The 24,399-nt window shown below is 44.2% G+C and overlaps 1 protein-coding gene across 1 annotated transcript in view; it reads left to right on the forward strand.

Moving 5' to 3' along the window:
* Nucleotides 1-22,357, forward strand: part of ca10a (carbonic anhydrase Xa) — a 161,586-nt gene extending 139,229 nt beyond the window's left edge. Inside the window, exons 4-9 of the mRNA XM_071922925.2 lie at nt 1,645-1,830; nt 12,502-12,597; nt 16,794-16,866; nt 19,453-19,607; nt 19,911-20,085; nt 22,196-22,357. Of these exons, the coding sequence (XP_071779026.1) occupies nt 1,645-1,830; nt 12,502-12,597; nt 16,794-16,866; nt 19,453-19,607; nt 19,911-20,085; nt 22,196-22,218 (708 nt within the window). The 3' untranslated portion in view covers nt 22,219-22,357. The remainder of the gene's footprint in view (nt 1-1,644; nt 1,831-12,501; nt 12,598-16,793; nt 16,867-19,452; nt 19,608-19,910; nt 20,086-22,195) is intronic.
* Nucleotides 22,358-24,399: the final 2,042 nt, after the last annotated feature.

The raw sequence follows: 24,399 nt of genomic DNA on the forward strand, positions 1-24,399 counted from the left end.
CAAACGGTCGCCTTCCCTCGCCTTCGCCAGCAAAAAAAACCCCAAAAAACCTGAAAGAGCTGAAAGACTTTTCCTTCCCTTCTTTTTGCTCTACCTTTTCCTCTCTTTGGCACTCGATCCGACGCGTCTCTCTCTCTCGCTCCCCGCGCTTATCTTCTCTTTGCATCACTCTCTCTCTCTCTTCCTCTTCCTCTCTCTCTTTCTCCTTCTCCTTTCAAATCATTGATTTTTCAGAGGTTCTATAAAATATTTACAATGTGTGGGCAGAGTTCTTTCTCTGGGAATTTAGAGGGGTTGGGGGGGGTTGGGGGGGTCGTTTTGAAAGCGAGTGGTAAAAGGAACGAGGGAGCGAAAGAGAGAGAGAGGAGGGGAAAGCGAAGGGAGTCGAAAGAGGAGAGGAGAAGAGAGAACGAGCCAGATAAGAGCTATGGAAACCCACCCGAAGTCGTGCCTTGAATATCAATGCGTCGCTTTGAAAGTACTGCCGATTATAAATAAATAAACACAGCCAATGATAAAGATCGTTATTTGCGGCTTTTGTATCGCCGCGTTTTCCCCTAAAACGTCTCAAACTATCGATTTCCGAGCGAATTCTGCTGGTTTTCGGCCTTTGAAGGCAAACTCCTCCTCTGTTTTTTTTCACTCAATCTGTACCTTTCCTCTCATTCCACTTCCGGCTCCGCACTCTCTCTCTTTTTGGCGTCTGAAGTGTTGCTGCAATTTATGACATTGTCTCTCCCTCTTGCTTAGATGGGCGCCTAATTAAATAAAGCCCTCAAGACTGTTACTGTGTAAATCGCTGAGCTCTCCGTCGATGATACGGGTCTTGAATGAAGACCCAACCAGTCTCCCCGCTATCGAGACCAAAGCTCGCTTAGTTGTAAAAGACTGCGAGGGATTTGCCAGTCCAATTTATGGAGAACTTGATTTCCACATGTGTAGTTATGCCTCTGCTCTTTTATTCATCTCACACTGAGCAAATCACCATGTGGCACCGTTATGTTGAGCAGTCTTACGTTGTCAAGTCAGCCAGAAATAGCCAGAATAAGACATGGGTTTAAAAAATGTAACTGTAAAAATTTCTCTTTTGAACAAAAAGTGGTGGTTGTCATCTTGCATAGGTCTGAATGGCCGTGAATACAGGTTGTGAAACATTTACCTCCACCAATGAGGTTGGAAGGAGGTTGTGCTTTCACTCCCGTCTCATTGTTAGCAAGATGTCTCAAAAAGTAACAAATTTGGCTGATATTTGCCAAGAATCAGTTGTTTAAATTTTGGTGATGACCCAGATCTGGGATTTCTGGATTTCCATAACTATTATGCTGCGTTTGTGTGCTGGTGGGAAAGTCTGACATCCGGGACTTCTGAGTGAGCTGCTAGACAGCATCACTTTGTCATTTTGTCAGAAAATCAAAGAAAATCAAAATCAAATGATAAACAAACTGTTACAGAGGCTGCAGCTTTGCAAAGTGGAGACATTGTATAGTGTTGGCAGAGTTTGATGCTGGGTGGCTTCTAGTTTTACTCAGAACATTGCAGCATACGTACGTCAATCTTGACGGGAAGTCCTATGTTTTATTCTATCTTGTTTGAATATGATTGCATGTGCATGTAATTAACTCCACCTCGTCTGATCTTCCTCAGGTGGGAGGGACGATGTACAACACGGGCCGCCACGTCTCTCTGCGATTGGACAAGGAACATCTCGTGAACATCTCTGGCGGGCCAATGACATACAGCCATCGTCTGGAGGAGATCCGGCTACACTTTGGCAGCGAGGACGGCCAGGGCTCCGAACACCTGCTGAACGGACAGGCCTTCTCTGGAGAGGTGGGTGTGTTTGTTAGTGTGTGTAGGGGTCCACCAATATGGAATTTTAAAGGAATAGTTCACCCAAAAATGAAAATTCTGTCATTATCTACTCACCCCCATGCCGATGGAAAGTCGGGTGAAGTTTCTTAGTCCACAAAACAGTCCTGGAGCTTCACAGCAAAACAGCGTTGCAGCATTCTCCTAAACAACCGAAGTTGCTGGGGCGCATGTACGCGCCTTTGAGCTCGTGCACCCACTTCAGACGAGGTGCGCGTTAACGTGAACGCTGCTTTAAGCTCAGCGGCTACAAGATTTCGGCTAAAAAAAGGATGTAAATGACGTCTTTTCAAGTCAACTTGGGATCTCGGGGGGTTCCGGAGACTTGGATTACGCCGGACGAGCTGTATGGAGCCATTTTATGGGTTATTTTCAGTTGTTTTTTACGTTTTAAGACAAGTCCCCAGTAACTTCGGTTGTTTAGGAGAATGCTGCAACGCTGTTTTGCTGTGAAGCTCCAGGACTGTTTGTGGACTAAGAAACTTCACCCGACTTTCCATCAGTATGGGGGTGAGTAGATAATGACTGAATTTTCATTTTTGGGTGAACTATTCCTTTAAGGCCAATACCAATACTGATATTTTTTGGATTGTGTCGATAATCAATATCTTTAAATTTGACCATTTACATGCCAAAAAATTACAAAAAATTACAAAGATTCAGTGTTTCTCCCAGAATTTTCTATAATAACATCAAAATCAAAATCCTCATTTGTCTCATAGACAACCAATGAATAAATGAATAAATATGTAATCAAACAAACTGCATCATATCCATCATATGAGAAGCGTATGACACTGGTTGATATTACATTTTTCATAAAAGGCCAATATTGCCCCCATATATCAGCAAGCCAATGTATTGGATTCTAGCCCTATGTGTGTGTGTGTGTGTGTGTGTGTGTGTGCGTGCGTGCGTGCTCGTGTCTCAGTGTACAGGTCTGTAGAGAGGCCAGGCACCCTGGTATTAAACTAGGCTTAGTCTCGCTTGCCCAACTGTCTCTCCACACTTCACTTCATTTCAGTGCTGTGACAGCAACAGGAGGGAAGAACTCCGCCGTAAGCATTTCTCTAGCCCAAATTAAAAAAATTATATCAAGGTGAAAAGAGAAATACCTGTGGTACTGATGTTTAATTGTACATTTCTTCATGATTACCAACCCAGCGAGGCTTTTGTTCAATGCAGTGTGACGTGAGATATGTAATTAAAGTAGTGGAGGGGACTCGAGTCACGTGACTTGGACTCGAGTCAGACTGGAGTCTTGAGACTTGTTTAAGACTTGACTTGACGCATGAAGAGAAGACTTGAGACTTGACTTGACTTGGGTCCTGGTGACTTTGTACTTTGATAACTTGAAAAGGTTTCTAAAGTCTTGACTTGAGATCTTGTGTTTGTATAAATGACTTAGATTGAAAGTGATGAGATTCGTTCCAGCAGACGACTGAATTTAAATTCTGTTTTCTGAATTTGTATGGAATGATTGAATTTATTGAAGTTGAAACTGATTATAGATTTAATGATTTATTGAAATGTATTGATTTGTTCTGACTTGACTTGGTGTTCTACATTTAGACTTGAGACTTGATGTTAATGACATAGACTTGACTTGGTAATCTACATTTAGACTTGAGACCTGACATTACGTAATGACATGGACTGGACTGAGACTTGACTTGAGACTTGTGCCTCAAGACTTGAGACTGACTTGGGACTCGAGCAAAGTTGACTTGGTCACACCTCTGAATTAAAGTTATCATCCCCTGCTCATTGGATAGCATTACAGCAAATTGGAAACTCCATAGAAAGTCCTATTAACAGACATCCTTGTCTACCTGAAATCATAAATGTGAACTGAGTTGAATCTATATAGAAACAGCTTCTTTGTTCATTTAAGGCATATCATTTGGATTTATGGCAGCAAGTTCCCAAATAATAGGCATGTTAGTTGAAAAGTCAACTTTTCAGGAACTAAGAAAAACAGCATTGACTTTAGCTTGACCAACATGTTTTTTGAGGTTATCCAATGGGTTTAATAAGGCCAAGGGGCAATGTCTGAATTGTCCCACAGCAGAGCATGTACTTCAGTTGAAGTTAAAGCTCTATGTGATAACGTTTTTGTGGTAAGACATTCACTTTTAATTGCTATTAGTATTGAAGTGATGCGTTATATGTAACATCTGGGTACTATGGAGTAGACGCTAGCGATAATGCTTGCTACCGTGGCCACGTTAGCATCGCAGCTCTGTATTAGCCTGTTAGCTTTTTGGAGTAGTATTGTACAACGACACAGCATTTTATCCCAAGCATCATACAGTACTGTGAGTGTTTCTGTGTACAAATAGTACCTTTCTCTCTCACATACTGTACGTACACACACACTCGCACGTGCACACACACACACTCGCGCTACGCCAGTTTCGAAGCGCCGAACAATTAGCCGCGGCGGCGGCTGATTGTTCAACAAAGTCATGAGTCACTCACGCCGCTGCATTCCGTAATGTGAATAACCAATTTGGTGTGGCAACAAAATAATTGCGGTTTTGACAGGCAAATTTATTATAATTAATGATAATCATTTATCCTCCCTCAGAGTCTGAGAGCTGATATTCGGATCATTATAAAGAAAGAGTGTGTGCCACATTCGTCGGGGGAGGCGGGTGGGGGGGTGGAGAGTGCTGTGACCCCGAGACGGAGAGGTCGCTCCACCCCCACCCCCAACTCCCCCCCCACACACACACTTCTGCTTCGTTTTTTGATGTTTTCAGCGGGTTAGCGTTGTGTTTTAGGAGTCGTTCAGAACCCAGGAGAGAGAATCTGGAGAGATTCGCGCTTTGCCACCATGATCTGAAATATGATGTTATGTTGCCACCAGGTTGCACACGGCAACAATCCCTAAGGTAGGCAGCAGAGGGGGGGGCAAAGGGAAAGGAAACAGCAGGTTACGTTGAAGGCATGGGGGTCATACTCCGAATCTGTTTCCAATCGTCAGTTATCAATCGGTGGGTTTTTCGGCAGCGCTGCTCAAACAGACTGATGGATGTAAAGCCGCCAAAACCGCAGAGAAAACATGGACAAGGCCAGGAGAGGTTGCTAACAGATGCTTTTTTTTTTCTTTTCTTTTTTTTTTACATCTCGTTCCCTTTTGGCATGTTCTCCTCACTCACTTAGATAACTGTTTCTCAGGAAGACGGCAACTAAAAAACAACCTCACCACTCACCAACCCCCCCCCCCCCCCCACATCCCAGTCTTTGTCAGAGCCAGAGCCATGACTTCAAGGTTTCGCTAAGACGTTTCAAAATTGAAAATGCAGAAAATGCTCTCTCTCTCGCTCCCTCTCCTCTCCCTCTCTCTCTACCTCTCTCTCTCGCTCCATCTCCTCTCTCTCTCTCGCTTCCTCTCTTCTCTCTCGCTCCCTCTCGCCCCCGTCTGTAAATGAGTGGTGGCTGTGCATGTCCTTGAAACGAGAACAAAGAGAAAAATATTAAAACTTAAAAAGCAAAACATCCCTCTGAAATGGCAGCCTGTGGGAGGATACGGACGGGAGGGGTGGGGGGGCGTGTGTGTGTGTGTGTGTGTGTGTGTGTTCATGTGTGGGGAGTGAGTGTGTGTGTGTGTGGGGGGGGGTTGCATTAACACTCCAAAGCATTCGTCTTCAAATCAGCCTTCTCCATCTTCTAACTCATCTTGCTTTTTTTTTTCCCTTCCTGCCTTCCATTTTGCATTTATATGCGTGTGTGTGTGTGTGTGTGTGTGTGTACATGCATGCACACTTTGTGTCCACCTGGGTACCTTCCCACATGAATGCATGGTGTGTGTGTGTGTGTGTGTGTGTGTGTGTGTTACATAAATGCATGCTTGTCTATGCACCCACCCGTCTGCTTTCCCACCTGAATCTATGGTGCGCACGCTTATGTGTGTGTGTGTGTGTGTGTATGTGTGAGACTGATGTTGTCGGGGTGTGTGTGTGTGTGTTGGCTAGCTGCTGCCATTCAAGGCATTCCAACACCTTGGGGTTAATTTATGCGGGGTGTGTGGTGTGTTCAGCTCTGCTCCCCTGGAGCTGATTCACAGCCCAATCTGAAAATGAAACACCTTGGTCTTTTAATAAGTGCTAAAATATTCCAAATATTATTCCTCCGCTAGGTTGGCTCGTGTTTTTTATATAATCAAAGAACAGCCAGCCAAGAACACCCTGTCATCCTATTTTCTCTGGATAAAAAAAAAAGGCTTGAGGTTAGAATAATGTCACAACAGTTTTTTACAATTATATTTTTTTTATTTAAATGGTCAGAAAGCAGGAACATTAGGGTTTTACCTGACAATCTTAATTTGATCTAGTGTTGACTAGGGTTCGACTGATATGGGATTTTTGAAGGCTGATACTGATCACTGTAAAAAATGACAAGTTTATTTCATGATATTTTTTGTCAAATTATCTCACTGCACTGGCAGATAATCTTGCTGGTTTCAGTACATTTCACTTGATTCATGCCAATATGACTTCTTTCCAGAAATCATCACAAGAAACTCCAATCTCCAAGACAATTTCACTTTTAACAAGTAAATGTCCTGAAACAAGTTACATTATTGTTATGAACACAGGTGGGACACAAACGCAAGACAGGGTGGTGTTGGTAAGGAAAAGGTGGTAACACTTTCTATGACGCCCATGTCTATAATGCATTATAAACATACTTATAATGCGTTATAATCTGCTTATAGCACTTTGTAATTATAGTTATAAGCACTCATAAATATTCATAATGCTTTATAACAATAATCATAACACATAAAGCATTTTATAATGACTTATAAGTTCAAGTATCATAATACTTCATAATTGCTGGTCACTCACTGACATTTTTTTGCAAGGATCATAGTGTATTATAATTCTCATAGTTGTAATACATTATAATCATTTTATAATGCATTATAATCACTGTTATAATGCATTATAATGTGATTATAAGTTACTCTAAGTGGTCATTGGGTGCTTTAAGTAAAGTAATGAAATTCCTGAGGTATAGGCAGATATAATACATTACAAGCTGGTTATAAGTCACTATAAGTGGTCATTGTTTGCTTTAAGTAAAGTGAAAAAAATATCATGAAATCTATGCAAGAACAACACACAAAACGTAAAATTAATTTATTTATTTAACGGGTCATAACAGAAATTGAGTACTCCAATTTGACAATAAATTAAATAAGTAAATCTCTCTGAATTAATAAATGGCGGTGCCTCCACTTAGTAGTGTTTAAAGAATTTAAACAATATCTACTAAGAATTTCAATTACTACAATTAACCTGAACTCAATGTCCCCCTTTGAAATATGTGACTGTATAAAACTCAACACCAGATACTTTAAATGCAAACCAATTGCCTTTAGTTATGCAACTAGCAAGATGTGAAATATAAAAATAATAAAATTAAAAATTAAATTAAAAATTAAAATAATAAAGTCATGCTTTACCTTAACAGCATTCACACAGGTCTAACATGTCATCAACCCAGTTAGGAATATTATGATGGTGTTTTCAGGACAGATAGTCCTTTCTCTGCTGCTTCCATGTTCTCCCCTGCGCTCTACCTAGTTTTTGCAGTCAGCGCCTAAGTCCCGCCTCTCTTAAATTCTGATTGGAAGCAATTTAACCACCAATGGATATCAAATATCTACCCGTTTGGCAATCAGTGTGGTAGGCTGTACTACACACATGCAAAACCAATTTAATTTCAACCCAATTTAGAATTATTTTATAACTATATATATAACTTATTTTTTTATATAAACTAACTAAAATTCACCCTGGGCTACACCCTCCCCCTTCTAATTGTCTAGATGTCCACAGTTACAGCAAAAGGTTGAAGACTGGGGGTGTGAGGCTGTTTCAGGGTCATCTCCAGGTTTTGAGTTCAGACTGAACTGAATGACCATCCCATGGTGTTGGATAGTGAACGGCCGGTTCAAAGGATTTCCGGGCTCATCATAGCTCAGGTGAACTACTGGCTTCACAGTTCGTCTGGACGTGCATCTCTATGACGCCCATGTCTATAATGCATTATAAACATACTTATAATGCACTATGATCCTTGCGAAAAAAATGTCAGTGAGTGACCAGCAATTATGAAGTATTATGATACTTGACCTTATAAGTCATTATAAAATGCTTTATAATGTGTTATGATTATTGTTATAAATCATTATGAATATTTGTGAGTGATTATAACTATAATTATACAGTGCTATAAGCAGATTATAACACATTATAAGTATGTTTATAATGCATTATAGACATGGGCGTCATAGAAAGTGTTACCGAAAAGGCTTTATTGTAAGGGAAGATCTGGATGAGGGACTGATGGCAGGGAATGGGAATCCGGTGGCAGCAGGGGTGAGTGATGGTAGGGAGGAGCGGGGCTTGGCGTGAGCGTGGGATGAGGGGGAGCGTGGCAGGCAGGGGTAGCTTGGAGGCTAGGAGGTTGCTGGCAGGCAGGCAGGGAGACTAGCAGGAAGACAGGCAGGCGGGTGATGATCCTGGGACACAAGAGAGGCTGATTAGTCACAGGAAACACGAAGAGACAAAGTCACTAGGAGTTCTAACTAGATTGGCCTTGAAGCATAACTACCACTGAGGTTGAAACAACAATCTGGCGAAGAATGGTTGAAGAGCCGGGGTAAATATACTGCAGGCAGATGAGCTGATGAGAGGCAGGTGAGCAGACTGGGAGAGGTGATGAGCCGATTGCAGACAGGTGTGCAGGATGAGCAGAGCCGGGAGCCAGGAGAACAAGGAAGGGAGACCACGCCCACGCCAATACACACACAAACAAAACATAGACAGAGAGAGAGACAGACAGGGGAGCACTGGGAACACAGGGAAGGGGAAACACAAGGAAACACTAGGGAATCTTCTGGGGGTACGGCCACGGCCGTAACACATTATACTGGAAAAAAAGTCAAATTTGTTGAAACTGGTAAAATTATCTGCCAGTGCAGTAAGGTGATTTCACAAAAATAAATCCTAAAATAAGCTTGAAGTCTGGATACAAGACAAAATAACTTAAGTTTTTGCAGTAATAGTTTTGGATTGAAGCCGACGATAGACGATATTTCGCACCAATATTCAAAATCTTTCAATTTGACCATTTTAATGCCAAAAAATGACAAATATTCAGTGTTTCCCCCAGAATTGTATGCTTGTCAGGGTGTAAAAGCCTCATCATGGGACACTAAAACTCTCCATTGAAACCCAGACTAATGGTTTACCATACAACCATATCGTATTACTTTCTACTTTCCATTAGCGTCTATCTATAGTTTAGAAAATCTTTTTCATTATAGGCAAATACAATTAAGCTGCTTTTCCCTTCACCTGAGAAGTGGAACGAAATTAGCAATTGATCCCTCTGACCTGATCGCACACGATTCCCTTATTAGTAAGCATCCATTATTTACATGATCTGATGAAATCGCATCACGACGGACAAAAAAAACTCAATGATTAAGATTGTGCGTTCCACATAATACGAGCGTTAAGAAGATTAAGCGAGGATTACACCTAATAAATTCAGCTGAGAGTTAGCCCTTACCAACCGGAGACGTTCCATGAGGAGACACTAATGCTTGTTGGTGAAGAGAAGATACGCGGCTATATTTAATACAAATCTCGTCAAGCGTCGGAGAAGGATTCGCTATAGGCAGCCGTTCCAAGCACTTTAAACCCCCCCCCCGTCAATCACCGCCGCGCACCTCCCGTCTCCTCTTTTCACAGGCGGTCACACACACGGAAAATCACATTGGGCTAATATCGCCGCGGCAGATTATCGCGAGCGTGGCTTTTGATGGCGAGGCTTGTTCTGTTTCATTTTTTTCCATCTTCTAATTATCAGTAATCGCAGTTAAACGACACATTTCGCCCACGTCTGCCACCGCGGCGTCCTCATTTAGGTGGGATCTCGTCATTAAAATCACATCAGAACATCGCTACACGGCTTGTTAGGGAGAACAGAGGCGCGCCAAAATAAATGGGGAAGGAGGCAACCAACACTGAGAGACAGAGAGGGAATTTTGCATTGAAACTGGCAGAGCAACCGGTTTTCGTGATTATGTTCAATTACCAATAGAGCATGATGCAGTGCATTAGGAAGGGTAGGTAGATAGAGAGATAGATACATCATACATACATACATACATACATGCATACACATACATACATACATATATACATAGGTAGAGTATGTAGGTAGATGCCTGTGTGTAATCAGTGTGATCGGTGTGTGTGGCAGCAGTGCCTGTCTGTTTGTTAGTTTTATGGACACACACTCCAGTTCATCTGCAGGAGGGAGGGTGAATGGGAAGGGACGTTGTGATGGAGAGAGCCAGTTCCAGCCCAGCGCTTTTAACCCCCCCCCCCCACACACACACACACACACACACACACACACACGCACACACACGCACACCCACAAACACACACACCCCACCCTCCTCCTCCTGTTAGCGCCGTACACCTCTCTTCCCCGCTATCGACTTGCTGTCTTCATATTTCCCTACCCCGGGGCCGGGCAACCCATCACGCAATAAAGAGGCTGTCATGACCCCCCCACCCCCCCAACACACACACACACACACACACACACACCCCACTCCAGAGAGCACGCAGCCCAGCCACGCAATACTGACCCTTCACACTCAATCCGCCGTTGTTTCAATTCACTACACTACGGCTTCGACTGATACGGGCTTCTGAAGGCCAATACCAACGTTTGTGCCAAGGGTTCAATATCATTAAGACCATTTTCATGCCAAAAAATAATAAGGACACCCTGAGAAGAATAGAATTCTGTGGGAAACACTGAATACTTGGGATTTATTGGCGAAAATGGTGGTGAAAATGGTCAAATTTAAAGATACTCAACGTCAACACAAAATATCGCCAATCAAAAAATCTCTGCACTGGCCTTCAAAAGCTCATATCGGTTTAATCTTAGTGATAAATGATGTAGTGCTGCAGGTTCAGTAGCAGTTCTTTGTCTCTTTTGTAAACTGTTAGTTTCTGTCTCATTACTCGCTCACCATATTCTCTGTCTCTTTGCCTTTTGCTCTCCATCGCTCTCCATTTCACTTCTCCATCGCAATTGGCCGCCATTCCCATTTTATTATAGCCCACACTGGCCTTTTATTGCCCGGCACCGGCAAACTTTCTGCAACTTGCCGTTGAGGGAGCGCGGATGAGTTCTTTTGGCTGCCTCCACCGTTCTCGCCTAAAAAAAAAAAAAAAAAATCTAATCAGATCAACGCGGGCCCTAATCACTTCCTCTCCCGCCTTGATTGCATTTATAGACGTTCTGTCGCTCTGCGCTTCCCCCGATCGAGCACTTCATAATTGCTCTCCTCTTACATTTGTTTATTTATATCCGCCGGTACAGTATGTGCCAAGCCCTTTGCCAGCGAACAAGGATGCGAAGTTTATGGAGGTGGAGAGAGAAAGACCGAGAGCCTTGGGAAAAATCTGAAATGCTTGAAATAAGTCGGGGGGGGGGGGGGGGGGGGGGGGGGGTTATTGTGCTTTACTGCTTTTATAATCATAGCAGCTCAAGTATAATACTACTAAAATACAGCAGGGCTACAGGCTTAAACATGGTATGGCTTTAGCGTCTCCTGGTTTGGGTACTGAGGAGGGGCAGGCTATCATTTTTACAACATAATTATTCAAGCAACAGTACTGCAAGCACACAGAATTGAAAAATAAGTCCAAGGGAATCTGCTTAATACTCATATTACCAGTACCAGAAATGACCTAAAAAAACAGCAGCAACAACAACTATGGAGTGAAACAAAAAACCGACCCAGATATTTTTTGTTTTCCTTTTTTAATACAACTTTAGCGGCTGTGGACTTTTCATCCGCTTCTGTTGGAATAGGCCTTGAACACGGTGGGCCCCTCCTTCAGCAGTTTCCATTTTACCAAGTCGAGCGGCGCGGCCTGCCCACGTCAAAACATCATTAAAAGGCAGGAATATTGAACAGCTGGAGCGGATGAACCATCTGTGTCAGTTCAACATTAACCTCATGCCGGGAGACGGTGTAGCGCTTTTCCCCCTCAGCCCCGGCCTCGGATTCCAATTCTCTTATTACTTCTATCCACATCTACGCCGGGAGAAAAAAAAAATATTAGGAACACACACACAGCTCTTTCCATGAAATTGACTGCCTAGGTGAATCCATGAGACCGTTTTGATCCCTTATCGATTTTCCCCCCTTTAAATCAACTTCAGTCGAGAGGTGGAGATGTGGAGGAAGGGGAGGAGATGGGCGAAAGGAGGGTTTTTTTTATGCCTCGAGGCAACTGAGGCATAGATTGTGCAAAGGGGAGTACAATTCGGTTTAAGAGAGGTGTTTCCAGTATTTTGTACTCTTTGTGGAGATCGACCTACTGTCTCACTAAAGTACATACATTAAATACTTAAATCCTGCTCTCGCCCGATGTTGACGAGTATATCTGTCAGATATATCGAGATTGCGCAAATCAAAACTTGCAAATCGCAAAATCGTTTGGTATTTTGTCCTAAAATGTGATTTCCTGTTAATGCAGTAGATTTAGTAATTGGTCTTTCTGTATGTTCCAGGTTCAGCTGATCCACTACAATCACGAGCTGTACACAAATTATACGGAGGCAGCTAAAAGCCCTAACGGACTGGTGATAGTGTCCATATTTATGAAGGTAAGTCCCATTCATTTTTTAATGCATATAAGTTCAGCAACTACCAGTGATAATGTTGTATTTACATCTTACATGATGGGAAATTGTGCTGAGGTGTCATGATCCAGCAGCTGATACGATTGCACATTTCGTAATGGACTATAGACTGTGTTGTATGTACAGAATCCATCAGAAGAGTTTTCCACATTCCTACTGTATTAGTGCTGAATCAGAGTCAGAATCACACATTAATTTGCCAAGTACAGCGGCTGCAGCAGGAACTTGACCCGGTTAATCGGTGTTGACACACTGAAAGGCAGTTACACAATGCACCGTCAAAACACTAAGTGTAGGACAAAATGAAACAAGACCTCGCATATTGTACAGTGCAGACAAGATGTATTGTATATCAAATCCAGTTGTTCCAGTGTAGCAACATTGTCATAGTCACAGATGTGCAGAGCAGCGTTTCCCCCCCAAATGTTATTCTTGTCAGGGTGGAAAAGCCTCTGAAACAGCATTTAGACCATCATGGGACACTAAAACTCTCCATTGAACCAGTACTAATGAAAATAGGTGGTTGGGCAGCTCTTTAACCCCTCCACCTATTCATTGGTAGGGGAAACTCTGGTGTAAAGTACAGCCTCTCTAGCTCTAGGTCTCTACCACACAGTGCCAATTAATTGTCTGACTGTTTGTGTTGGCGTCTCGTAGCCACATATTGGTTAAAGAGAAACCTTTGTGTCAGGGTCTAAATTATCCTTTAACTTGAGGGTCACAGTGCTGCCGCTCACCCTACACTCCCTCTCTCGCTGTCTCTCTCTCTGTCTCTGTGCCTGAAATCTTCTAAATGTACGACTCCAGAACTCGCGGCTCACAAACAATTAGCGATCCAATTATCCCGGCAAGAGTGAAACAATGTGCTCCGCGGCTTTGTGTCAGCGCGGCGCAGGAGTGTCAGGTGGCGGCGGCGGTCCCCCGTCTCTTTGTTGTGTATGAGAGGGCTCCATCTCGAACGAGAGGCTCCGAGATCAGAGAGGCGGCGAACGTCCCCGGCACTGTGTGTACCAAGGCAGAGAAAGTTCAGCCGCTAACTGCTAATTAGCTCCCCAATGTCAATGGGACTGTCAGCGAGTCTTGAGGAGACAGAGGAGACGCTGACCCAGGTCAAAGCTCGCTCCCCCCCTTCCCTCCTCCTCTCTTCCCAACCACCAGGAGGAGAGTGTGGGGGAGGAGATACGAGAGAGGAGCCGGGCTTTTTCGGAAGTGGAGTGCTGCGGGTGCGGTAGGCGTACATGACGGCTTGAGGAAATGGTCCTGTGCAAGCACTCACCTCCTCGCTGGTGAATCACAGGCCCGGTGAATCACAGCTCTCTGAAAACAAGAGTGGTGGTTTTACTAGGCTGCTGCTACCAAACAGAAGATTTTTGTTTCCATGAGAATGACAGTCCACATGATAATGATATTGCCTCTGTATGGCGATTTAGAAAGGTGTTTATTGTACACATCTTAAAGTTGCGTATGTTGTTGAAGAGTTCTTCAATGGTTCTTTGGTGTGAGTAGTGGTTCTATACAGCCATAATGACTCAAAGTACCTTCCTGTTTGTTAAAGCTGCACTAAGCAAGATTTGTATTTAAAATATACCAGCCTTATATCATGAAGTGGGGCTGCAACAGAGAAGAGAGTCCCACCCCCCCTACCTGAGACAACATAGAATTCTGGTATCTGGTATGGTCACAGGCATTGATGAATCAAAACTTAAAAGCAAAATATAAAAATATCTCTGAAATTGGAGTTACCAAAGATGGCTGAACCTCTTCACCATCTCCTCTCCCAACAGCCACTCATGAAGACGACATTTAGGGTCGAGGAGTGCGCAGTTTACCGATGTCATGTCAAGTGATTTTTAGGTACTGAAGTCTTCAGAATTCAAACAATTACCTTGCGCTGCCATTTGGGGCCGCCAACATGCAAAGTTGCCTAAATCAGAATGAATAATCTGGGGTGGATGTTTAATGCTTCTAATTTGTAGCATTTCATAATTTTTTTTTTAAATGGTTCCTTACAGCACCATAAAGCTCCTACTGTATGTAGAACCATTTGAGCATGATGGTGCTATATAGAACTTTTCCAAAAGGATTCTAAAAAGGTCTTCTGAACCAATTTCTGGTACTTTGTTGAGCTTTTCAGATGATTACTGTAGATGTACTGTGAGATGTACTGTCGCTTCGCTCATTCAGGAAATGGTGCAGTACAGAGGAAGATCATTTTGATAATGCCCGCATGCCAAAACCAGCCAAAGTAAAATCACACACACACACACCACCCCCTCACCCACCTACCAGCTCCGCTCCAACTGGTTTCCGCTAATGACTCTCCACTCCCGCCGTCTTAGGCTTGTTTTACCAGGTCACTGTCATCAGTAGTAGCGCTGAACAGACAGGTGGTAATTAGCCACATCTCTCAACAGAACGCAAGCTTTTTTTCCTCGCTGCTCCGTGACTCACACTTTCCAAGGCCTTTTTCGTATCGCCACACACTGCGATCCCATTGTGGTGACTCAGAATGCCAGGAAGCCCCCCCCTCCCCCTCCCCCACTAGCTACAGTGGCAAGAGGCGCCATTAGGGACAGCAGTGGGCGACCGCAACTACGCGGGGGCCACTACGGAAACCAGACGCACAATGGAGCGAGTTGGCATCACAGTGAATGCGGGACAAAGCGGAGAAGGCCATTTCACTCACTGTCGTTCTCTGTGTGGTCTCAATTGATGTGACATATGACTGACAGCCATAAAAAATATGGTACATGATTATCTTATAATATGTCAGATTGACATTCAGCCATATGGTCTCTGTGCTCTTCTGTCCTCACACGCCTACCACATGAGAACATTTCTCTAATTGGTTTCTGGAAAAAAAGGGAAACGACTGAAACCCCCTCAGGTGCTTTTCCAAGAAAACGGCGAAAGCGAATCCCAGAGAGTGAGAGTAGGAGAAATAGTGGGTGTGAGTGGCTGGTAAAGGCATAATGCCTGCCTGGAGAGAACAGGGAACAGGTCAAAGACTAAGTAATTTCAGTTGCAGTGTGTGTGCGGGGTGGGGTGGGAAGAGGGGACTCACATCTCTTTTTAATCACTTCGCCCCAAAGACATCTTGACAATTAGAGCTCGCGAGGAGTCCGCCGAGGATGAGCGAGAGATAGATGGAGTGGAGAAGAAGGCAGGAAGGAGTCGGAGGAGGGCGTGAAGTGTGAGGTGCTTCCTTCAGATAGTACTGAGCATAAGTCTCAGATTTTTTGGGGGGTGGGGGGCGCTCCAGGCTTCTTGGTCTTCGCTTAACAGCCGAGTAGGACAGGCAGACGAACAGTGGAGCTGGGATTTAAAAGCGTCTCTGCAGCTTTCAGTGGAGTGGTTAATACGGTACATTGTGCTGTGGGGTAGTGCCGCTAAGTGGCAAGTTTCAATAGATTTTGGCAGGAGTCTCTGTGGTCTTCAGGCTGGCTATTTAATGTCTGAAGACAGCTTCTCCTATGCCCCATGTTCACCTATAAAGTCACCTTGTAGCTCCCTTTCTCCACGTCCCGCACTGATGTCCACTGGGACCTTTCTGAAAAGTTTGTGTGAAGGATATGAATCCCTAGTTGGCATCCCCCTTTTAAAATGGGATGCCAATTCCCCTCTGTCTTTGTGGTGCGGTGTTTCTGCACTGCACTTCCACAGAGATCACCTGTCAATCAAACAGTGTGTCCAGTACTGTGACGTCTTTCTCCTTGGATTTTCTGTTGATGCAGTTTGAGTTTCTGTAGGTGGAGCTCTTTTCTTTGTCTGTTCAGCCATGGTGGCTATCACTGCTCATGCTAACTACCCAGTTCTTCTTTTGTTTATTGCAAACAAACTGCTGTTGCTGCCTGCAGGAAATGTAAAATGCATCACTTCCCAGGAAAAACCTACCCGACACCGAGTGTTTGGAACAGCAAATGTAAATGCTTTCATGAAATGGCTAGAGGTTTAATTACTCTTGTGTTATATCAATCAGTGATTAGCAGTGAGTAGCAAAACGGGATTGTTATTGATATAAAAATGCAGCAGATTATTACTTTAAAGTACAGAGTACACTTGATTTTATTTAATTTTGATGTGCTCTCTATTCATTATGCTTTTGTGCTCTTGATTTGACCCCTCTCTTTCTCCTTCTCTCTCCCTCTCTTTCAATCCAGATTGCCGAGACATCAAACTCATTCCTGAATCGAATGCTGAACAGAGACACCATCACAAGAATAACATATAAAAGTAAGTGGCAATTCCCGCCTCCTTAGATCTCCCCTAGATAAAGTGGATGTCTAAACATCTCTGCTAATGGGTTTGAAACACCAGCTGTTTGTTGTTTTCCCCATGATCGGTTTCCTTTTTGTGGGATAAACCATCTCTAAATGCGCTGCAGAGATCAATTCATTTCAATATGGTAATGGAGGCCCGCGGAACGGGAATGGCAAGGCGTTCGCACGGGATCCTTTGGCGAGGGGAGGAGGCTGTTGGGGAGGCGGCGTGTTAGGCAGCAGTCGACAGCTCCTCTCCAGAGCCTCCCCTCTGGCGGAGACTGCCAGCCTGTCGTATTGGAGAGGCAGCATCAGCGTGGAGATCGCCCAGGGCCAGCTTGAAAAAAGGAGACCAATAATTGGATTAATGGGGGGGAGCGAATGAGTGGCTGGATAAACACAGTGACCCCTTGTGGCTGGGAGGAGTCTCAGAGGCGCCGGACGGAGCATGAGCGCGGGGGAGGGGATGGTGGGGGGGGGTCCTCAGGGTCCTGCTGGAGGGGCTGGAGAGGAGCATGGACTCTGACAGCTGTCAAAACTCCCTCAGATACACTCTCTCACACACACTGACTCTCTCGCACACACACACACACATTCACACACCGCCCCCTCATGCTTATGAGTCCTCAGGCATATCCCTCTCGCAGCCAGCAATGCTGGCCCAGCACATGTATTTTTCAAGCTCATCTACACATACCCACATGCAAACGCAAAGCACACACACACCATCCAAACAGAATTATTTATGTCAGCCGGGCTATCAAAGATCAGTGATAGAGCTGCTCTTCAGCTACACACTTTGTAGGGGGAGTGGTGTTAATAGAATCTACAGATGATTGATGCCCAGAGAATTTTAAGGATTTGTTTTGGTGTTTTTCTCACCTTAAGGGTATCTTACTCACTAGTTTGTTGGGGGTTTTTTTTTTTTTTTGGCAAACTGATATTCTTTTGCAGTGTAGCGTTCACAAGATGCAGTGTTGAATACTGATGCGAGCACAGTGGCAGTTTGAATTAGCATTGAAGGTGGAGTGGCAGACCGCCACGGCGACCTCATCACAATAGGCAGAGTGGGTCGCCATCCATTTGTCAACGGAGGCCCAAACAGATGACAAGTTATTGAGAGTGTGCTACTGGAGTGTGAAGAGGGAGAGAAATGCAGTCTCTCTAATTACCATTCTGACAGAGGAGACAGTTTGGATAAAAGGGGTTTTGTGTTGCAACACCAACAGCCTGTCATTCGCACAACAGTAAATGATATGTGAAATAAGGAGCGGGCAAAAAGCTGGTATAAGGGATGGACACAACGCATGAGTTTCATAGTGGGGGACATTCATGGCCCGCACACTAAGAGGACGATACTTTCAATAAACCTGCAGCTTTAAAGGATTATACCGACTTTTTGGTATTTTGGCCAATTGGTCACCTTGCCCAGTATGTGACAAGAGGATTGGCACCAAAATCCATCTCTGTGCTTCTGGTAGATAGCTCCGTCCGGTGCACATGCTAACGCTTTAGCATACAGTATGTTAAGTAATTGTAGGCGACTAGCGTTATCCAAAGTGTGAGAATAAATATTTTAGCAATTGTTTTTATTCTATGGCCTGTAGATTAATAACTTCTGACAGCAAAGGGCTCTATTTTTGTGAATCAGTGGCGCAAAGCGCAGTCAACGGCGCATGGCGCAAGTGCACAGGGCATGGCGACTGATGTTTGGTATTTCCGTGGCCAGCGGTGCAGTTGGAAACAGGGCGGGATAAGAAGGAATACATTATTATTAGGTGTGGGTAGGAGCTAGCGTCATCATGACCGATCAAATTACCTCTTTCCTTTTCGGCACGGCGCAATTTCGTGGTGGAACAGTCACCGCAAAAGCTTCTCCCAAGAGGAAGCTGATGTCCTTGTGTGGGAGGTGCAGAATCACTACGAGCAAATATATGGCACCTTATTACCTTGGAAAGAGATAAGACGTTTGGTTAATGTGTTCCTCTGGTCCGTTGCCCACTGTAGGAAACGGTTTAATGATATTAGACAAAGAGTCAGACAGAAGTTGGCGGCGAATCGCAGGGACAGTTTGGCTGTGGGAGGAGGGCCATTAACCAGCCAGTCCCTGACATCTATAGAGGATGTGGCCGCCTCCACAATCCCCACTCCATGCATCACGGCACATACTGACAGTTCCGTGTTAGATAACAATCATTCAACCACAGCCACATGTGTATATAGTTAGAATGAATGAAAAATCATATTTAACCAACAGCTGCTACAAGTTATCATTTCCTCATTTTTAGGATAATGCTAGTCGTCTACGATTAGCATTAGCATTACCATCAGCATGCTTACCGGACAGAGCTATGTACTGGAGATACAGAGATGATTTTGGTACCAATCCTCTCGTCACATATTAGATAAGGAGACCAATGGGCCAAACAGCCAAAAAGTTGGTGTAGTCCTTTAATGCGAACTCGGGATACGGCTGCTAAAGTAAACTATGCTCTGTCGAATCATTGAATATCCCTTTTGCCTTTTTTCTAATCTGTCCATATCGATTCTCTTCCTCCAGATGATGCGTACCTATTGACCGGCCTGAACATAGAGGAGATTTACCCCGAGACACATAGTTTTATCACATACGATGGATCGATGACCATCCCGCCGTGCTTTGAGACGGCCACGTGGATCCTGATGAACAAGCCAGTGTACATCACAAGGATGCAGGTGAGTGTCAGCCGCCAAACCCACGACTGAAACGTAACAGGCAAATTCCCCAGGGATTGTCTGTCTCAGCCGAGGATTTTCTCTCCTGCAGCGCCTGACTATTGTTCTGTCTGTGAAACATGTCAGGCTTTTACTCCAAAACTTTCTCAGCTTTCCTTTTGTCTAATCCTCGATACAGTCCTGCCTGGAAAATAATGCAGCGGATCAAAATGCCTGCCTTTCATTTCCATGTTTCTTCTGCCAGCTTTTCCTCATTGCCGTCCTTTCTCCCCCTCTCTCTCTCTCTGTCTGTCTCCATCCAAGATGCACTCCTTACGGCTGCTGAGCCAGAACCAGCCGTCTCAGATCTTCCTGAGTATGAGCGATAATGTTCGCCCGGTCCAGCCGCTTAACAACCGTTGTATCCGCACCAACATCAACTTCAGCATGCAGGGCAAAGACTGCCCCAACAACAGGGCTCAGAAGCTCCAATACCGAGGTAAACGCTCACGCTTAATTCCCCCTGGTATCATGTTATCTGTCTCTCTATATTTATAGATTATTGGAATAAAGAACAGCATCATCGGTGTATTGAGGTTACAGTACATCTGTGTTTCATCACGCAACACCATATCGCTCGTAGCAAGCTAGTGCTTTCTGTCTTATAGTCGGAAGTCTTTTCCCTGTCTTCTGCAGCTTTATCACCTCTGTTACCCCATAGCTGTGGAGGGTTCCTCAGATTCAAGTTTATTTTTAGTTAAAAGTGCATTGCGAGGCAAGGTCCCGCCTGAATTCATAGTAGGGGCATCAATTCACTAAGCCCTAAGCTATGGCAATGTCACTGCATCTAATATCATTTGCCACCAAAACTTATATCCCACTAAACTTCTGACAAGCAACTGACAAGATATGATTTTTTGGTCAATGTGATAAATTATTAGATGTAAGTCACCAAACTATCAGCTTAGAGGGAACATTGATCCTGAATGTGCCCTTGATATGATTTTCTTTCTTTAGATATAGCTTCCAAATAGATTCCTAGGTATTTTTGCTTAATCTTGGCTCTCCATTATAATGATATACTAACTATAAGGTCAAATTTGGACTCGCCAAGGGCTGAGGTAGTGCCCCAATTGTTGACTGCAGATTCATGTACTAGTCAGACGGCTGGACAGACGGTAACACTTGTTTGGCCCTGACGGACTGACAGATCTGGCCGTTGAGAGGCTGGGAACTGGCTTGTCACAGCTAAGAGAGGGAGGGGAGGGGGAGTGAGGGGAGGGGAGGGGTATCATGTCTGTTTACCATCTCCTCTTCTCTGTTTCAGCCAATATATCTGGGCAACTGCTGCACAAAATGTTGAATTTTACCCCTGAAGCGTAAATACGTTGAGGGCAAGAGGTAACCCCCTTCCCTATTATTCATTGTATTTTTTTTTTTTTTCAGGATTTACTGTACTGTAGCCGACAGACACGCGGATTCTCTCTCTCTCTCTCTCTCCCTCTCTCTCTCTCTCTCTCTCTCTCTCTCTCTTTCTGCTCTGCTCTACTCGCCTCCGAGATGAAATTCTTATTCTGTGCAGCAGTTGTTGGGAGATTTAAACTCTCCCCACCCACCTCAAACCCTCCTCATAGTCAAACAAACACGCACAAAGGCTCAGATGCATGTTGCACACACACACACACACACACACACACACACAGTCGCACCGACCTCTGCAGAGACTCTTTCATTGCACATACACACAAAAGAGAAAGCACACATACACTCTCACTCACGCTTGCAAGATATGTGTGCACGTGCACTCACTCACACACACACACACACGCACACACACAAGTGCACCCCTCTTACCTCCAGAGAGCAAGCCAGAAAAAACACAAAAGCGGAGCTGCGTATTTAATTTGTTTGACTTGTTTAGAGATGTAAATACCTTCAAGGTGAAGCAGAGGGGGGGGGGGGTGCATCTCATTAGAAAGGGGAAATACGTCTTATTGGTTACTTTTGTAAGGTTAACCTTACAAAAATAAGAGGAACGGGAGCACCCCCCCATCCCCACACCCCCCACACACACACACAGAGGTGATCTTCAGGGTAATTGAATGTGAAATCAAGGAGGTCTGATGAGGATGGGAGCCGATCATGCCGTGTGTGTGTGTGTGTGTGTGTGTGTGTTGTTTTTTCATTCTCAGTACCCAGAGAAAGGAAATATTACTATAATGACAAAGTCTAATAAATTCCTCCCTTCACATTGCTGCGAGGCACCTTTTTATCAAATTACAATGTTTACTCATTCTTATGGTGCCTCCTTATTTGGGTATAATTTGTTATCAAGGCTGCCACTCAAAACACATAATGGCTGCTGCGTCCCATACAGATTCAAGCCCACCCCTTCCTCCCACCACCACACACCCATCCGCATTCAGTCCATTCACCAGAGTGCCATTCCTTTTTTTTTAAATTGTATGTTATTGCAAAAGGATGAAATATGGGACGAATAATGCCGTGAGTGCCGTGCATAGAACAGGGCCGCATACTAGCTGAACTGTGGAGAGTGGCGCATATTATAAATCAGTATTCTCACTCCTGTCCCTTCTCCTCTCTTCCAGTGAACGAGTGGTTGCTAAAGTAGCCTCCCTTGGATGAGCATGGAGACAAGTGTCAGAGATGGAGAGAGGGGGGAGAGCGGAAGAAGAGGAGCAGAGAGAGAGAGAGAGAGAGAGAGGAGGCGAGGGAGGAGGGAGAGAGGAGAGAAGTGCAACGGGGATCAAGGCTGCATCTCATCTAAGATTATTTCATGGCATTGTATAAAGAAAAACAACACTGAACATTATCAAAATAAAGGACTTTGCGTGGCGAGCAAAGAGACTCTTCTTTTCATACATTGAGAACTGTTTGAACCCCCCCACCCCACCCCCCACCCCCCGATCTAACACATGCTAACTAGCCCCTCCCCTCCCGTACGACTATATCTATATGGAACGTTTTGATACCGATACCTTTTTTTGGGAGAAAAAAACATCTTGAAAACAAACTAAAAAAAAAAAAGAAAAAAATCAAAATCATGGAAGCATTTATTTGATAGCCTCCTAACCAGTAGGACTAAGTTGGGACTTTGAAGCCTTTGTACATAAAGACGTTGCTATCAATGGGAAAATCCAAGGACTATGTCACTGCCCCCCCCCACGCCCCCTCTCCCCCCCCCCCCCCCCCCCCCCATTCCCCACGCCGGTCAAGATGAAGCGGTCGGCGCAGACCCGTCATTAAAATCACCAACAAGGCATGCAAACAGCAAAACCAAGAGAGAAGGATCGCAGCCTTGCCTTGTCATTCTCAAAAAACTAAAGACGACATGGGAGATGAGCAAATATTTATAGGGCTTTCTATAGCCTGAGAGCAACCAGAGTGTCTTGGCCTCGTTTGTACATATTATAATTATCAATACTGCTGAAAAATGAATATGTAAAGAAAAGTAACGAATATCATTCAAAAGATATATTAAGAGGATTTAAAAAAAAAAAAAAGAGATAAAGACAAAAAGTTGAGTATTTTAAAAAGCTTGGCGCACTTTGAATTCTGGAGCAGTTCTCAGTCTGAGCTGATGCCTTTTTTTCTGTTTTATTGTTTACAATGGTCATACACTGTGTTTGAGTAATGTTATCAGCCCAATAAATGTGTCTGGAAAGTTCACTTTGGAAAATGCTTCACTATACGCGGATCTGACTTGACTGTATCTGTACCTGTTTTGTACCGTTCCATATTAAATGTGTTGATATGTCAATAGTCGCCCCTCAAAGGCATGCTCAATAAGCTTTGGCTTGTTCCCTGGCATCATCCACAAAGCATCCGTAAGAGATTACCATTGGATAATGCACATCTCTGGGGAATGTTTCCGTGCCAGAGCCTATCCCATGAAAGGAATTATCTCCTGTTTGATACGGATGCAGCGTTATAATCTGACTTTCTTCCCATTATGCGCGTGATTCCTGTGTGCTGATACGCGCTCTCCTGACGAAGCTTATCAGCCGCGCGGAGAGGAGGCTGCGTTAGGGTTCCCATGACCCGTCAAGGTGTTTCGCATCACATCAGCGGTCATCGGGGGACGAGGAGGCGACGATCCTCAGCCGGTGCTGATGAGGATACACGCCTAACAATATGGGCTTAATCCAAACGTTCTCTTTGTGCACGTATATGAGGGTACACACATTCACACACACACATACAGCAGACACGGCCACTAGGGTAAGACCGATATATCCGTTTGCCGATACTGGCCTTTTAGTAAATATCAGCCAGTCAGTGTCGTCCACCTTTGATATGATGGAGGTTCTTCCCTGACCACAGCTAGTGTACGTATATGTTTTTAGTATAAACATTTTTATTTGTCTGCAATGAAACCTGCCTCAGCCTGCCTTCAGGAGCTGCTAACCCACCTGAAAGAATTTGATTAGTATGAATTTCAGTGGAGAGTTTTAGTGTCCCATGATGGTCTCAAAGTTGTTTCAGAGGCTTTTCCACCCTGTAAGAACAATATTCCTGGGGAAGACATTGGAATCTTGTAATTCTGGGTGTGTTTTTTGGCATTAAAATGATCATAATTTAAAAATAAAGTGGGAAAAGTATCAATATCAGCCTGTATCGGTTTCACCCTAACACACACACAGAGAAACAAGTCCAGCTCCTGATAGATTTTGTAGCCAGTCTGGCCCGGTGTTTTCTGTTTTCCTCAACAGGGTCCTGCTGCATTGATCCCTCTCTCCCAGCCCTCCTTCATTATCTCCCAATCAATTCAGGATGGCTCTTCTTGTAGCCC

Source organism: Centroberyx gerrardi, chromosome 20 (genome assembly GCF_048128805.1).
Source record: "Centroberyx gerrardi isolate f3 chromosome 20, fCenGer3.hap1.cur.20231027, whole genome shotgun sequence".
In the NCBI taxonomy this organism is placed as follows: domain Eukaryota; kingdom Metazoa; phylum Chordata; class Actinopteri; order Beryciformes; family Berycidae; genus Centroberyx; species Centroberyx gerrardi.